The 14,749-nt window shown below is 45.0% G+C and overlaps 1 protein-coding gene across 1 annotated transcript in view; it reads left to right on the top strand.

The window, feature by feature from the left end:
* Window positions 1-14,749, top strand: part of DOCK2 (dedicator of cytokinesis 2) — a 457,789-nt gene that overhangs the window by 169,099 nt on the left and 273,941 nt on the right. The window contains exon 26 of the mRNA XM_027520183.1: window positions 1,238-1,386. Coding sequence (XP_027375984.1) covers window positions 1,238-1,386 — 149 coding nt within the window. The remainder of the gene's footprint in view (window positions 1-1,237; window positions 1,387-14,749) is intronic.

The following is a 14,749-nucleotide window of genomic DNA, read 5'->3' on the forward strand; positions in this document are numbered from 1 at the left end:
ACTGAACTGAACTGAACTGAACCTGACCCTTGTCCAGAGGAAGGCAGGGAGCCTTGTGACAATATCTCTCGGATCATATTCCATCGCAGATTGGCTCCCCAGGGTGAGACCAGGATGCTGTGCCCGAAGAAGGTGTGGACCCTGGGCTGACAGAACGAGAGATGGTGTCTCCTTCCCCCTGCCTTTACCTGACTCTGTCTGCTGACTTTGCTCTTTGCATTGTTGCTGACTCCCCCTGTCAGGTTTTAAGTGTCTAATGGGTGAGAACCATGTATTATCCCTGTACATCCAGAAATACAGCGCCTTCCACATCAGAGATGTTCAACTCTTATTTGCTGTATTGAATTAAAATAAAATTGTTGCGTATGAGTCACATATTAGTGCTAGAAGCATCTAGGTGGGGATGACTTGAAATGTTTTTGAATTTTTCAGTTCCCTCAAGGTTTGCTGGTTTTAAGAGAAATATAGAAAGAAAGCTGCATAGGATTTCAGAACCTTCCAGATATTTCCTGAGACAGCAGTGCCAAGAGAGTTACCCTTCTTTGCAAAGGTTTTAATTTATTTAAAATGAAAGCCATGGTGCATAAGGAAGTGGGAAGTAATTCATTTTTTTTTTTTACTATTTATGCTAGTGAAAAATGTCTATCAATAGTGGTATGACAAATGAACAAATATATCCATACTGTAAAACAGCTGCAAAAACTTAATGTTGATCCCTATATATGATAACATAGAAAGAGCTCCAAAAACCACTGGTGACTAAAACAAGTACAGAACAATACGTACAGTGTAGTCCTCTTTTATAAAAAGGAAACAAAACAAAAACGATGCTATGTTTTATACTGATACATGCATACGTAAAACATAAAAAAATGGTCTTGAAGGATTATCGTCATAGTGTGATACGGTTTACTTAAATGAAAAGCCAAATCAAAAAGACGCTGCATATTGTATACCAGTATACACCCACATATACACACATACGTTTTTATATGTATATACACATGTGTGGAATACAATAACGGGTTGGTTGCTTCTTGAGAGTGGGTGTTGGGAGAAGGGCCAGAATTGTAAATAATTTTCTAAGAAAATGGTAACCTAATTTCTAACATTCACCTTTTTACAAGAAGGATATATTCATGAATTGTCTCTGTAATGAAACATTATCTAGAAAAGAAAGAAAGGAAGCTAAAACAAACCGACGAGCTCATATGCCTCTGAACTGCCTTCATTCCAGAATGCCGGGACATTCTGCTTCCTGTCATTACCAAGGAGCTGAAGGAGCTCCTGGAGCAGAAGGACGACATGCAACACCAGGTCCAGGAGAAGAAGTACTGTGTCGAATTGCTCAACAGCATTTTGGAAGTCCTCAGCTGTCAGGACGCGGTGAGTCTTCGTGATGATGTAGATGTCCTGAACTCAGACTAGCGCTCAGTTGATTAAGTTCTAAAATATTGATGCTGATGAATAGCAGTTGAAGTCTAAAGATAAAAGTCAATGGCTTGCTCAGCGGGCTTATTTTTCCAGTGACTAACTCCCCATCTGTTAAAGACGGCTTGGGGACTAGAGCTGAGCGTGTAGCATTTTGTCACCGTATTTCTTGTTGAATAGGCCTTCTTAGGGTGTAGGTATGGACATATTGCAGACTTTTTAGATGAATTGTTCATTTATTAAAGCCCTGACTTGTAGGGATGGAAATGAGGAAAATTTGCTATGCCTACATAGCCAAGAAAACTCACTTCCCTGCTTTCTGGGCTGATTTTCCTTGGTTTTCCTTCCTTGGTTACCTCCCACAGTGGTGAGATGGTGAAGACTCTTTATGGATGAACAGAATGCTCAGGCCTGGATCCTAGAGGTAGGCTGAGGAGTAAGGTGGTGCTAGGGAGGTGGCCAGTGTATACTGCTTGACATCATTCAGAGGCTAGGCAAGCCTGAGCCCAAACGGAAAGTCTTGGTGGGAGTAAGTAGAGGGCTTCCAAAGGGCAGAGTCTGCAGAAGACAATGAGGAAGATGGAGTGTGATAACAGTAAAGACCAAGAAGCAGTGATTAAACACAGGACTAGAATTCTTGAGACTTGAAGATGGGGATAAACATTCTTGGTTGACTCAGGTTCGTCTGCAACCTTACTTCATCCCTGAATAACGTCCAGGAGTGTCTGTCCCTAGATGGGCTGCTCTCAGAGCCAGGTAGACCCAGACAGCCAGTAAGTCTTCCCTGAGTGTTCATGTGACCATCCTCTCTCCTCCCTTCAGATTCACTGAGAAGGGCTTTCTAGATGAATTGGATCTGTGATTGACTATATGAGAAAACTGCGAAACAGTATTTTTTCCTGCGCATATGCAATAGTGAACCATTATTATCAGTTTCCTAGTATGTCTCTCTTCTGTCGTGTCTTTTCCACTTTTACCATCCTGGTTGTTTTTTCTTATCTCATTTCTAGGTGAATGAGGCACGTAGCCAGCTTCATTCATTCATTCATTCGTACATACGATGTACTAGGTATATGCCAGGCACATGGCACACAAAGGCATATCTTTTTTCCTAAGAAAATACCTATAAATACATAAAGAAAAAGTGACAATATAATACAGTGACTAAAATCTAGATGCATCCTAGGAACTGGAGCTACACAGACTCTGTGCGTGTGTGTGTGTGTAAACGTTTTTTCAAGGAAGCGTTCTCAAGAGAAGGAAAGCTTCAACTTCACTATTCAGAAGTGAATAATTAAATAATGATCACCAATGGTACTTTATTTGCTATTCCGTAAGTACTTGCTAAATGCAGTCCAAGCCTTCTTTCTTCACACATTGATCACTGCTAAAGATTATCATTCTCATTTTACGAATGGAAACCTGAAATTCACAGACTTAAAGTTCAAGGCCAGACAGCAGATAAATAGAAGGCTGAAAATTCGAACCCAGTTTGTCAGACTCCAAAGTCTGCATAATTATAGACCCTGAGGATACGAAAGCATGGTCTTTTCCCTCTTGTCTTTTCCTATCCTGTCTTTTTTGTGGGGAGAGTGAGTATAATGCCCCAAAGCTTGGGTACCTCTAATTCACTCTGTGAGAATGTTATGATGACGGGGTTGTTTTCATCAGCATGTTTTCACTAGCCAGCTGTTGAACTGGTTCCAGTCTTTGCTATTTGATCTTTAAAAAGAATTTAGGGAATGTTTGCTCTTACTCTCACAATGTAAAAAGCATAACGATTGGCACACTATATCTCCAGAAATTTCCCAGAGAATAGGGCTTCTTCCTCTTGAAAAAAAGTTTCCAGTGTTTCTTATATAGTAGTGCTCAGGTCCCTTTTCATAGGGAAAAATTCCAGATACTTGGGCTTATGCTAGGGTACCCCCGTTTGAGGACACACTTATCACGTGTTCTGCCAATTTCCTGATTTGGGTAAAGGGGTGGCCCCAGTTCACAAATCAGTTGTTAAGCAGCAATGCTAGGCTCTGCCTGAGCCAGGGGAGTGGGCCCCTGGAATTCTATCCTGACAAGTTGTCATCATTTTGTCCACTGGGTAACCCTGGACACTGGTGACAAGGGGCTGCTGTCTCACACACCCCAAGTGCTTGGGGCTTCAAAGCCAACGAGTGTGTGGGAGGCCCAGGGCCCCCGTGGGGCTTGTGGCAGCTGGCCTTGAGGTGTGTGGGAGGCGGAATGCCACTCTCCAGGGCCTCTGAGTGTGTGGGTTTGGTAATGACTTCTGAACCCGGGACTAACCCACCTCTTTCCCAGAATGAGCAGCTGTCTTTGCTGGTGAGTGGGTGAATAGTATTGCTACCACTGGGTTTGGTACAGTGTTGGCACCATGTGCGAGCTTCACGTCTAACTTCTCCAGCTCATGAAGATAGGAATCTCTCCTTCCTCTTCTCAAAAACGTTGTCTTCCACGAAGAAGATCCATTCAGTAACCATTATTAGTTTGAGTTAAACCAAAAATCAGAAGTCCCAAAGTATCTAATCTAAATCTCTCTTGTTCCAGGCTATGGAAGCTCTCAACTCTGGCTACATGTTGCCTGACAGGAGAAGCTTTTTATAAAGTAGTTGTGCCCAGGTTCCAGTTGACTGGCGTTGGCCAGAGTGTCGCAATAGCATGCTCATGGGGTGGTGATAATAGGCAGCAGGGTGGAGGACCACAGCTTTAATGCAAAAGATCTTAGACATGAGCGTACATCCCAGTGACCTGGAGGAGCTGTGACAACAGGGTTCTGATCGTTAGTTTTGGAGGATGGGGCTGATCTCGGGTCGCCTCAGCCTGCAGCAGCTTGAAGCAGGTTTTAGTTCTGAGCCAGAGGGTGACGGAGAAGGCGATGGCACCCCACTCCAGTACTCTTGCCAGGAAAATCCCATGGACAGAGGAGCCTGGTAGGCTGCAGTTCATGGGGTCGCTAAGAGTCGGACATGACTGAGCGTCTTCACTTTCACTTTTCACTTTAATGCATTGGAGAAGGAGATGGCAACCCACTCCAGTGTTCTTGCCTGGAGAATCCCAGGGACGGGGGAGCCTGGTGGGCTGCCGTCTATGGGGTCGCACAGAGTCAGACACAACTGAAGTGACTTAGCAGCAGCAGCAGCAGAGGGTGAGGTTGGTCCATGGCAGTGAGAGTTCTGAATCCTAGCCACTAGGCCAGTGGCCAGTGACAAGGCCCTGGTCCTTTGGCTTTGCAGAAAAGAATTCCCACAAAGACAGAAAGTAGTGAAACAAGTAAAGTGTTTATTAGGAGGAAAGGAATATAGTCCATGTGGATAGATGCAGGCAGACCCACGGAGAGGGTCACTCCCTTGTGGTGGTTAAAATCACTTACATGGGGAATTTCTTCCAGGTTTCCTTTGGTCAATCATTTTGATTTGCCGGGTTCTGAGTCCTTATTTGGCTTGTCTCAGGGTGCTCTCGTGTGTGTGTGTGTGTGTGTGTGTGTCTGTGCGAGTGCGCATCTCTCAGCCGAGATGGATTCCAGCGAAGAGGCCTATTGGTAGCTTAGCACCACTCTTCTTTTGACTCCCAGGAACTCTCTATTGGGAAGGTCTCCTTGACTTTGAGGATGAGAAATATGAGGCCTCTTCTCTGGCAGGGCCCAGCCTCAGCTCTTGATTGTTGTTGTCCTGTTGTTGTTGTTGTTTAGTTGTTCACTTGTGTCCAGTGCTTTGTGATTCTGTGGACTGTAGCCCGCCAGGCCACCAGTCTCCTCTGTCCACGGAATTTCCCAGGCAAGAATCCTGGAGTGGGTTGCCATTTCCTTCTCCAAGGGATCTTCCTGACCCAGGGATGGAAACCTGTGTCTCCTGCCTTGGCAGGCAGATTCTTAACCACTGAGCCATCAGGGAAGCCCTGCCCTCCCCTCCCTCGATTGTCCTGCTGTTGATATTTTGGAGTTTGTGTCTGCAGGGAATGGGCTCCAGTTGCTCACTTGGTGGAGGTGGGAGGCATCTGCCTCCTGCTTCAAGGCCTGATTGTTTATTTTTCTAACAAATGCCCAGATGATATGGATACTGCTGGCCCAAGGACTACACTGTATGGGCCACTGCTCTAATGTGACCTAATTTTTTTCATCTTCACTATTCACCAGTAATGGAAGAACAGTTGGGCTCATCCTCAGTTCTTTACCTTCTTAATTGAAGAGCCCTTTCCAGTCTATAAACCATCTCCTCTTCCAATATGGCATTTAATAAACCATAGAATGGCAGTCTTCAAACACAGTCATTTGTGCTCATCAACTCATTTTTATGTGGTAGTGGGGACATGGCCTGTGTGAAGATCTGACTTTGAAAATCCAAACCATCAGATGTGCTTTTGGTTTCTTCAGGCGCCAACTTCTCAAAGTTGGAAATTTCAAAGAAAAAAACTGAGAAAGACTCCTAGAGTAAATGCCCTGGATTTTTCTTCTGGTTGCTTGGATCCTCTGTGTTGATAACAACATAGCCATCTATTTTTAAACTGACTTTCTCTTGGCACCATGGAATAGCCTGTCTCTCCATCTCAAGCATGGGCTATACCTACCTCCTGAACCATTGCCAAGGGGCAGAGCCACGTGTGGAAATTTAGTAATTACAGTGCAGGTTGCCGAGCTTCCTTTTCGGGGGACCTTGTGTGTTTGAGGAATGGGAAAGAATGCTTGTCTTCAATAGGCTGTCATTATTTGTGTGATTACAGCCCAGCACAGCAGGCCTGGCACGAGGAAGCTATGTTTCCTATTACTACCTTCTTCACTGTAACCCTGGGTGGCTTATGATTCAGGAAGGTTTGTCTGCCTAAGCTTAGGTCTTGAGAGAGAGAGAGAGAGAGAGAGAGAGAGATATATATATATATTTTTTTTTTTTTTTTTTTTAATTCATGTTTGGCTGTGCTGGGTCTTCGTCGCATGCAGGCTTTCTGAAGGTGCGGCAGGCGTGTTCTGCTCTTACTTTAATATGCGCACGTCTCTTTGCAGTGGCTTCTCTTTGCAGAGCACAGGCTCTAGGGTGCACAGACTCAGCAGTTGCAGCAAGTGGGCTCAGTAGCTGGGGCACATGAGCTTAGCTGTCCCATGGCATGTGGGATCTTCCCAGGCCAGGGGTCAAACCCGTGTTTGTGACGTTGGCCGGCAGATGGACCAGTGTGGAAGCCCCTTGCTGTTTCCTAATGGCCCTGTTCCGTCCCCTCACTCAGCTTGCTTGAGTTGCACTTTAACCTAGGAGAGGCACAGGCTCAGGTGAGGGGAAAGGCCTGACTTCTGCCTTAAGTCCCGTATTAACTCCTTTCCTCCCCCCTCACCTGAGCAAGTTTAGTTGTCAACTTAAGTTACTTTGAAAGATGGTTTCAAACTGGCTTTGTCCTATGCTTTGCTGGCTGCCAAGTAACTCATAACATTCAATCTTGTGCCAGACCTGGAGGGAGTTGGCTTCCTCCCCGCCCACCACTAAATCAGGCTTTTCATTTGTATGTTTCATTTCTCCGACAGACAGGAGAGTCGTCACGTTGTACCCTGCATAGTGATCACAAAGTGGGTAAAGATGACTCCTGATTCTGAAGAGGGGATCGTGTTGGGTTTATCTGCATCATGAAGGTAGAGAACCTGCAGAATCAGCTTGAAAACAAAACAAAAACAAAGCCTTTTGAGCCCATTGACTAAACCTGAGGAGTTTTACCAAGGCCCTCTGATACTCATGATTGGTTTGGGGTTTATGCTATCTTTATTCATCAACTTAGACACTGGTAGAGAGGGTTTTTGCTCATGCTTGAACAAAACATGTTTTTTGTTCTATTCCTATTCCTGTTGTTTTTATGTAAGTAAAAATCCCAAACTCCTTTTAGGTTCAGCTCGGGTGATAATTCCTGTCTGCAATCTCACTTTCGTGTCCTCCCTACACCCCTCATCCTAAGGCGGGTTTGAGGACTTGCTTCTCTGTGTTCATGGCCATGTGTTCAGACAGACACGACAGCACTGACTGCTGTATTCCGCTTTCTGCTGTGTCTCCTGCCAGGCTCAGAGCACCGAAGCTCAGAGAGCAAGCCTCACTCCCGCCACCTCGCAGAGCTTACCCTTCCAGCCTTGCCTCTTGCTGATTCCACTCTGACTCTCCAGCCTCCTCTCCGTTAAAGTTCTTTGAGTGCCTCAAGTGCCCACACTGTCTCTCTGCTGGGCTGCTGCGTGCTGTCTGCATTGTCAGAGTGCACCGCCTCCTCTCTTTGCCTAGCTAAATCCTACCTAATGTTCGGAAGCCAGATGAAATGTCACTTTCCCTGGAAAGTGTTCTCTAACCCTCCTCCACAGCCCTCTCTAGTGGTCCATGGAGCTCACGCCAGGGTTATCATCCTCTGTGGACCCATCTGTCTTGTAACCGGGAGTGCCCTGCTCTGCCGTGTAGCCCTCCCCTTCCCCTTGCACATCCTGTGTGAAGCCTGGCTATCTGTTAAAGGAATGGAGAAGTGAATGAATATGACTTCTCCACATCAGGGGCAGAGCCTGAGTTCTCCATCGGGTCTTCCACTCTGAGTGCTGAGAAGGTATGCTCCTTCCTCTTTTTGTCTTCCTTGGTAGCTCAGCTGGTAAGGGATCTGCCTGCAAGGCAAGACACCCTGGTTTGACTCCTGGGTCAGGAAGATCCACTGGAGAAGGAATAAGCTACCCATTCCAATATTCTTGGGCTTCTCTGATGGCTTAGCTGGTAAAGAATCCTCCTGCAATGCGAGAGACTTGGGTTTGATATCTGGGTTGGGGAGATCCCCTGGAGAAGGGAAAGGCTACCCACTCCAGTATTCTTGCCTGGAGAATCCCATGGATATATAGTCAATGGGGTCACAAAAAGTCAGACACGACAAAGCAACTTTTACTTTGGATATCAAGTGCAGAGGTTGAATTAATCACATAGTTTATGACACATTTTCCTCATCGGTCTTTGCAAGGCCCTCTCTGGTTTCAGATATATGTGTGTGTTTTTACCTTTGTCCTTATCTCTTGCTTCCACTCCCCTACCTTCCCTACCTGCTTCAGTCAATTCAGCTACTATGTCGAATACACATGTGTAAATTTGGGTGCATGTATTTTAAAACACACAAACACATCCACTTACCCTCATATCCCTTCCTTACAGAGGAGCTGACATTGACTGCAAAAGAGCATTAGCCAATTCAGTCCTGTGAAGGCCCCCTGGGTGGGGAGGGCCTGAGGTGGGCACAGGGAGTCTTCTGTCCAGGGGTGTTCTTGGTCTAGTGCTGCCTGGACCTTCCACGTGTGATACAAGCAGGCCCTGCCCCCTGTGCTTGGCTGTCTTCCTCTGAAATTCTGGGCTCCTGTGAATCCCAGGCAGCCTGCCTGATGCAGGCTGGCAGAGAGGCTGATGCTGCCTCTTTGCATTATCAATTAGCTCCCAGGATCAATATCACTCTGCAGAAGCAGCAGGGTTTTCTTCCTACCTATCTGCTCCCTCATATATCACATGAAAGGCAGGAAGACAAGACTTGCTGAAATTCTTTTGTCTGTGAGGCATTCCAAACAGAACAGCCAATTAAGCTCTGAACTTAAAGTTGAAATAGATGGGGATCCTATACTTCCGCTATGTCTAAGGCCATTTTTTATTTACCTATTGCTCTTCCTGTGCATCTGTGGTGTTAAATGTCCTCTTCCTAGGCCAGCGGAATGGCACGGTAGCGTCATGGACAGTGACATGTGAGACAATGTCTTTCTGGGTGCCCTTCAACCTGCAAAGTGCTTTCTCATACATCACGGTTGTTCTGTTTCTGGCCACCACATGGCAAGGTCAGTTTTATTATCCCCATTCTACTGGCGTAGAGTGGGAAGCTTGGTGACATTCTTAACTAAGGTCAGAGAGTTAGTAAAAGGCAGAGTCGGCAGGGACTCACCCTATCTCACTCCACAGTCAGCCTTTCACACATCACTGCATCTTCCGTGACTTCACTGACACACTACCTCTTAACACTTTACGAGCATCATTTCCCTGGTGGAGGTAAGAGCACGAGCTTTGGAGTTAGGCTGCATTCATGCATCCATCCCACAAACAACAGAAAGAACCGTGTGTGCTACCCCGCATGCTGAAGCTATAGGAGTGAGCAGAGCTGGGGTGTGTGCTCACTCTGCTTCTGATTATCTGGGGAACCCTGGAAGTCAAATAATCTCCTGGTAAAAATAGGCTTGCTGTGTCCCTGGGTAGGTGTGCCAGGATTACAAGAACATCTGTGAAAGCATGCAGCGTTTTACTTGGTGGATAATCTCTACTGGATCCGTATGGCTTTGCTTCTTCCTTCACTAGTTCCCTTCCCTACTAAGCTCTTTCCACTGTTCCGGGGTGCTTCTGAAACATCCCTATAATTCTTTTAAGAACGGTTAAGGGCCAAGTGATCTCCTGGGAGAATGGCAAACAGGTCCCAGGCTTAGGGAGCATTCGGTGCACCGTCAGCACTGAAGGCAGACCGCAAGCGGCCCTGGCAGCAGCCAGATGTTTTGGAGCCCTCGCAGGCATCGAGGGGGCCTGGCCAAGGAGCGCAGGTGCTGCTGCTGGAGCAGAGCCATCACCTGCGGGCACCCGGCCCTCACCAGGGCTCCTGCAGGGCCTGGAGAGGGCATCAGCCTGCGCCTCAGGGCTCCTCTGGGGTCCTCCAGAACTATGGGCTCGTGATAGCCGCCGTATGGCACGGTGTGCTGGAGCTGGCTTGCACCGGCTCATGGGAACCAAGTGTTAAAGGTTTAGGAAGTTTTTGAGCTATTTGTTAAAATAACAGCCATCGTTAAAATTTTATATAAATATCTACAACTAATAAATGATATTGAAGTCAAAGGTAATAAATATATGTTCAGGAGTATCACTTCCTAATTATCTTACCATACTTTATTCTTATCTATGAGCTTGAGGTTATTTACATCTGTTGTGTCTGTATGGTAGAAATGCATACAGATATTTAATGTTATAGATGTTAATATTTAATGCTCTGCTGCAGCCCGTTTCTTCCCAATTCTGTGTTTAGCAGAGTCATTATTGGTAGCTTGAAATCAACCATGAAGGAAGTACTCATTCCAGAAAATTGACAAATGCTTAATATCCAGACTTTTATTTTTTCTCTTCTTGGAGAGATAATTGATAAACATTTACCAGCATACCACTGTCTGGGATTCAAAGAAATTTCAAAGAAAATTCAAAGAAATGAAAAAACCCCAAGGGTTCAGGGGAGCTGCCTGTGTGCCTTCTCTTTTCGCCAGTGATCCTGGATCTGCTGTGTCTAAAGGTTCTCATGAGACTGGCCAATGAAAGGATGCTCCAGGGGTGTCACAATTCAAAGACAAACTAAACACCCAACCTAGAACAGAGATAAAGAAATTTGTTTCATTTCCCATGGCAATTCTCACTGATTAGCAAGAACTTCTTTCCTTGTAGCATGCGGAATTTTGAGGGCCTGTGTGGGCCAGTGAGGATGAGAGCCCAGATGCCTGCATAGGTGGTGGATGGGGATGAAGGCTTGAGTGCCATTCCTAAACCAGACGTCTAAGCCACACAGCTGTGGGAAAGGCACGTTTGACAGGGAGGTTACTGTCTTTCAATGCAGTCGTTTTTGGCCTTTGGGTCTTAAATAAGGTTTAAAGATTATAAAAAGCTCTCTTTTGATTAGGCAAGCCTTTCGGTTATCATTGTTACAAGGAAGAACCACCAATGGATGCTAAAGGTGATGGGCAAAAGCCTGATGAGAAACAGAATATTTGTATAGTCTCAGGGTATCCTCCCAAAACATCTGCCTACCAATAACACACGGAAAGACAGTAGGTTCACAGTGTGGGAACCTGACAGGCACCCCCGTAGCCAGGTGGTGAAAGGGAGCATCTCCAGGAAGGACACATCAGCAGCCTGTGCCTCCCGAGAAGCTGTACTGAGAAGGACACAGCACTGCTCTCCTAGAGAGTCCTGTCAGGAACATACAACCAGCCTCATAATGAGAAAGCTTTCAACAAGCCCCAGCAGGGGCTGTTCTACAAAACAGCAGATGATTACTCTTCAGAACTTAAGGCCATGAAAGATGGGGAAGTACCAAGGCACTGTCACAGATTGGTGGGGATTTAGGAGATGTGACAACTGAATTCGAAGTAGGATCCTGAATTAGGTCATGAACCAGAAAATGGACCCGAGAAGGAAAACTGGCAAAATTAGAATAGAACTGTTCTGTTAGAGAAGACTCTTGAGAATTCCTTGGATGGCAAGGAGATCCAACCAGTCCATCCTAAAGGAGATCAGTCCTGCATGTTCATTGGAAGGACTGATGTTAAAGCTGCAACTCCAATATTTTGGCCACCTCATGCGAAGAGCTGACTCATTGAAAAAGACCTTGATGTTGGGAAAGATTGAGGGCAGGAGGAGAAGAGGACAACAGAGGATGAGATGATTGGATGACATCACTGACTCGGTGGACATGAGTTTGGGTAAACTCTGGGAGTTTACCGGGGAGGTCTGGTTGTGCTGCGGTTCATGGGGTCGTAAAGAGTTGGACATGACTGAGTGACTGAACTGGTAATTAGTTAATAATACTGTACTGACACAAATGTTGTGCTTTGATAATTATGCCCTGATTACGCTACCATTAAGATGTTAACATTAAGGGAGGCTGGATGAAGGGTACATAGGAATTTTCTTTACTGTTTTTGCAACTTTTATGTAGGCCTAACATTATTTTTCTTAATAAGCTTACTTTGAAGTGTTTCAGGAAGGATGCTCACTTCCAAAGAATGCATTTTGAGGGTGAGCAGTTTCCCAAAGGACACCTGTTCCAGTGTGAAGGGCTGCTGATACATAAGGGGTTTTCTGTGCTTTTTTCAGTCAAAAATGACAAATCTCACAGACAAATGACCAGCCTTACTAGAGGATTCCACTCTGTTAAATGCCCCAATCTGTCTGGAGGTGATTGGAACCTCCTACTAAGTGAGTTATTGGGTAATTACTTGACTCAGTCATATCAGCATGCATTAACCGAGGATGAAGCTGTGGGGACTGAGAATATGGAGGAGTCTTGCAGCCTGTCCTGGTCACAAGGACCTTGCACGTGACAGCACCGACCAGGGTTGTTTGTTAGCCTTATCCATGTGGTAATTCCTAGGCCAGTGTTTGGCACCTGAATGTCACCTGATCTTTGCTTGGCAAGTTTAGCAAGTGGATGGCTTGGCATAACTTACTAGATGGTCTTTGGGTCATTTATTGTCAGGGGAGCCACCTGGAAAATTAGTAGACAGTTTTTGTTGACAGTTGACTAGAACTCAGCACCAACTAGAAATAATTCTCAAGGAGTTCTTCAATATTCCTCTATTTGCCATGACCAAAGTCTAAAAGAGTTTGTTGGTGTTCAGTCACTGAGTCGTGTCCAAATCTGTGCCCTGGTAGGCTTCAGCGTGCCAGGCTCCTCTCTCCTTCACTATTTCCTGCAGTTTGCTCAAAATTCATGTCCATCAATTCAGTGATCCCATCCAACCATCTCATCCTCTGTTGCCCCCTTCTCCTTTTGCCATCAATCTTTCCCAGCATCAGTGTCTTTTCCAAAGAGATGGTTCTTCACATCATGTGACCAAAGTATTAGAACTTCAGCTACAGTCCTTTCAATGAATATTCAGGGTTGATTTCCTTTAGGATTCACTGGTTCGATGTCCTTACTGTCCAAGGGACTCTCAAGAGTCTTCTCTAGCACCACAATTTGAAAGCATCAATTCTTTGGCACTCAGCCTTCTTTATGGACCAACTTTCACATCCTTACATGACCAACTACTGAAAAAATCCTAGCTTTGACTATACAGTCCTTTGTCAGCAAAGTGATATCTCCGCTTTTTAATGTGCTGTCTAGGTTTTGTCATAGCTTTCTTGCCAAGAAGCAAGCCTCTTTTAATTTCATGGCCACAGTCATGGTCCGCAGTGATTTTGGAGCCCAAGAAAATAAAATCTGTCACTGCTTCCACTTTTTCTATTTGCCTTGAAGGGATGGAACTGGTTGCCATGATCTTAGTTTTTTTAATGTTGAGTTTCAGGTCAGCTTTTTCACTATCCTCTTTCACCCTTATCAAGAGGCTCTTTAGTTCCTCTTCACCTTCTGCCATTAGAGTGGTATTATCAGCATATCTGAGGTTGTTACTTCTCCTGGAAGTCTTGATTCCAGCTTGTGACTCAACCAGTCCAGTGTTTCACATGATGTACTCTGCACATAAATTAAATAAGCAAGGTAACAATATAAAGCCTTGACGTACTCCTTTCCCAATTTGGAACCAGTCTATTGTTCCATGTCGAGTTCAAACTGTTGCTTTTTGACTTGCATACAACTTTCTCAGGAGGCAGGTAAGGTGGTCTGGTAGTCCCACCTCTTTAAGAATTCTCCAGTTTGTTGTGATCCACACAGTCAAAGGCTTTAGCATAGTCAATAAAGCAGAAATAGATGTTTTTTTGGAATCCCCTTGCTTTTTCTATGATCCAACAGATGTTGGCAGTTTGATCTTTGGTTCCTCTGACTTTTCTAAATTCAGACTGTACATCTGAAAGTTCTCAGTTCATGTACTGTTGAAACGTAGCTTGAAGGATTTTGAGTAAGACCTTGCTAGCATGTGAAATGAGTGCAATTGTGCAGTAGTTTGAACATTCTTTGGCATTGCCCTTCTTTGGGATTGGAATGAAAATTGACCTTTTCTAGTCCTTTGGTCACTGCTGAGTTTTCCAGATTTGCTGGTATATTGAGTACAGCACTTTAACCCGCAGCTAAATTCACTATGTCCTCTTGGCTCTCTCCCAACTGCTTCCCAGGGCCGGGATGAGGGTTGGGCAAGTGATGCATTTGCCTGAGGCTAGGAACAAAGTATAATTGGGCACCAAAAATTTGGTAATCAAGAAAAGCTATATTTCAATGCAACATTTTTAAAAACCAGTATTTTAAGATTTTGTTCATCATTTATTTTTCTGCCTTAATTTGTATTTTTTTTAATATGGCATTAAATTTTACTTGCCTTGATTAATGAGCTTTTTGATGCTCTTGCAGTATTATCTCCTGGGTAAGAGCCTTGATCACATTACTCTCTCATCTCAGTCCTGGCAGTTTATGGAGCCTTCAATCAACACCAGCTGCCTGCAGTGGCAAATCTGGGCTCTGACCCATGAATGGGCAAGTTGGCAACTTACAAGAGTAGAGAAAGTACCTTTCTGTTCAGACCTGTTCAGAAGACTGTGGAGGATGCTGTGAAGATTTCTATCTGTAGGGAACAATTGCATAAAAGCACAGGTTGAAAGGAACAGCCGTT

Source organism: Bos indicus x Bos taurus, chromosome 20 (assembly GCF_003369695.1).
Source record: "Bos indicus x Bos taurus breed Angus x Brahman F1 hybrid chromosome 20, Bos_hybrid_MaternalHap_v2.0, whole genome shotgun sequence".
Classification (NCBI taxonomy): domain Eukaryota; kingdom Metazoa; phylum Chordata; class Mammalia; order Artiodactyla; family Bovidae; genus Bos; species Bos indicus x Bos taurus.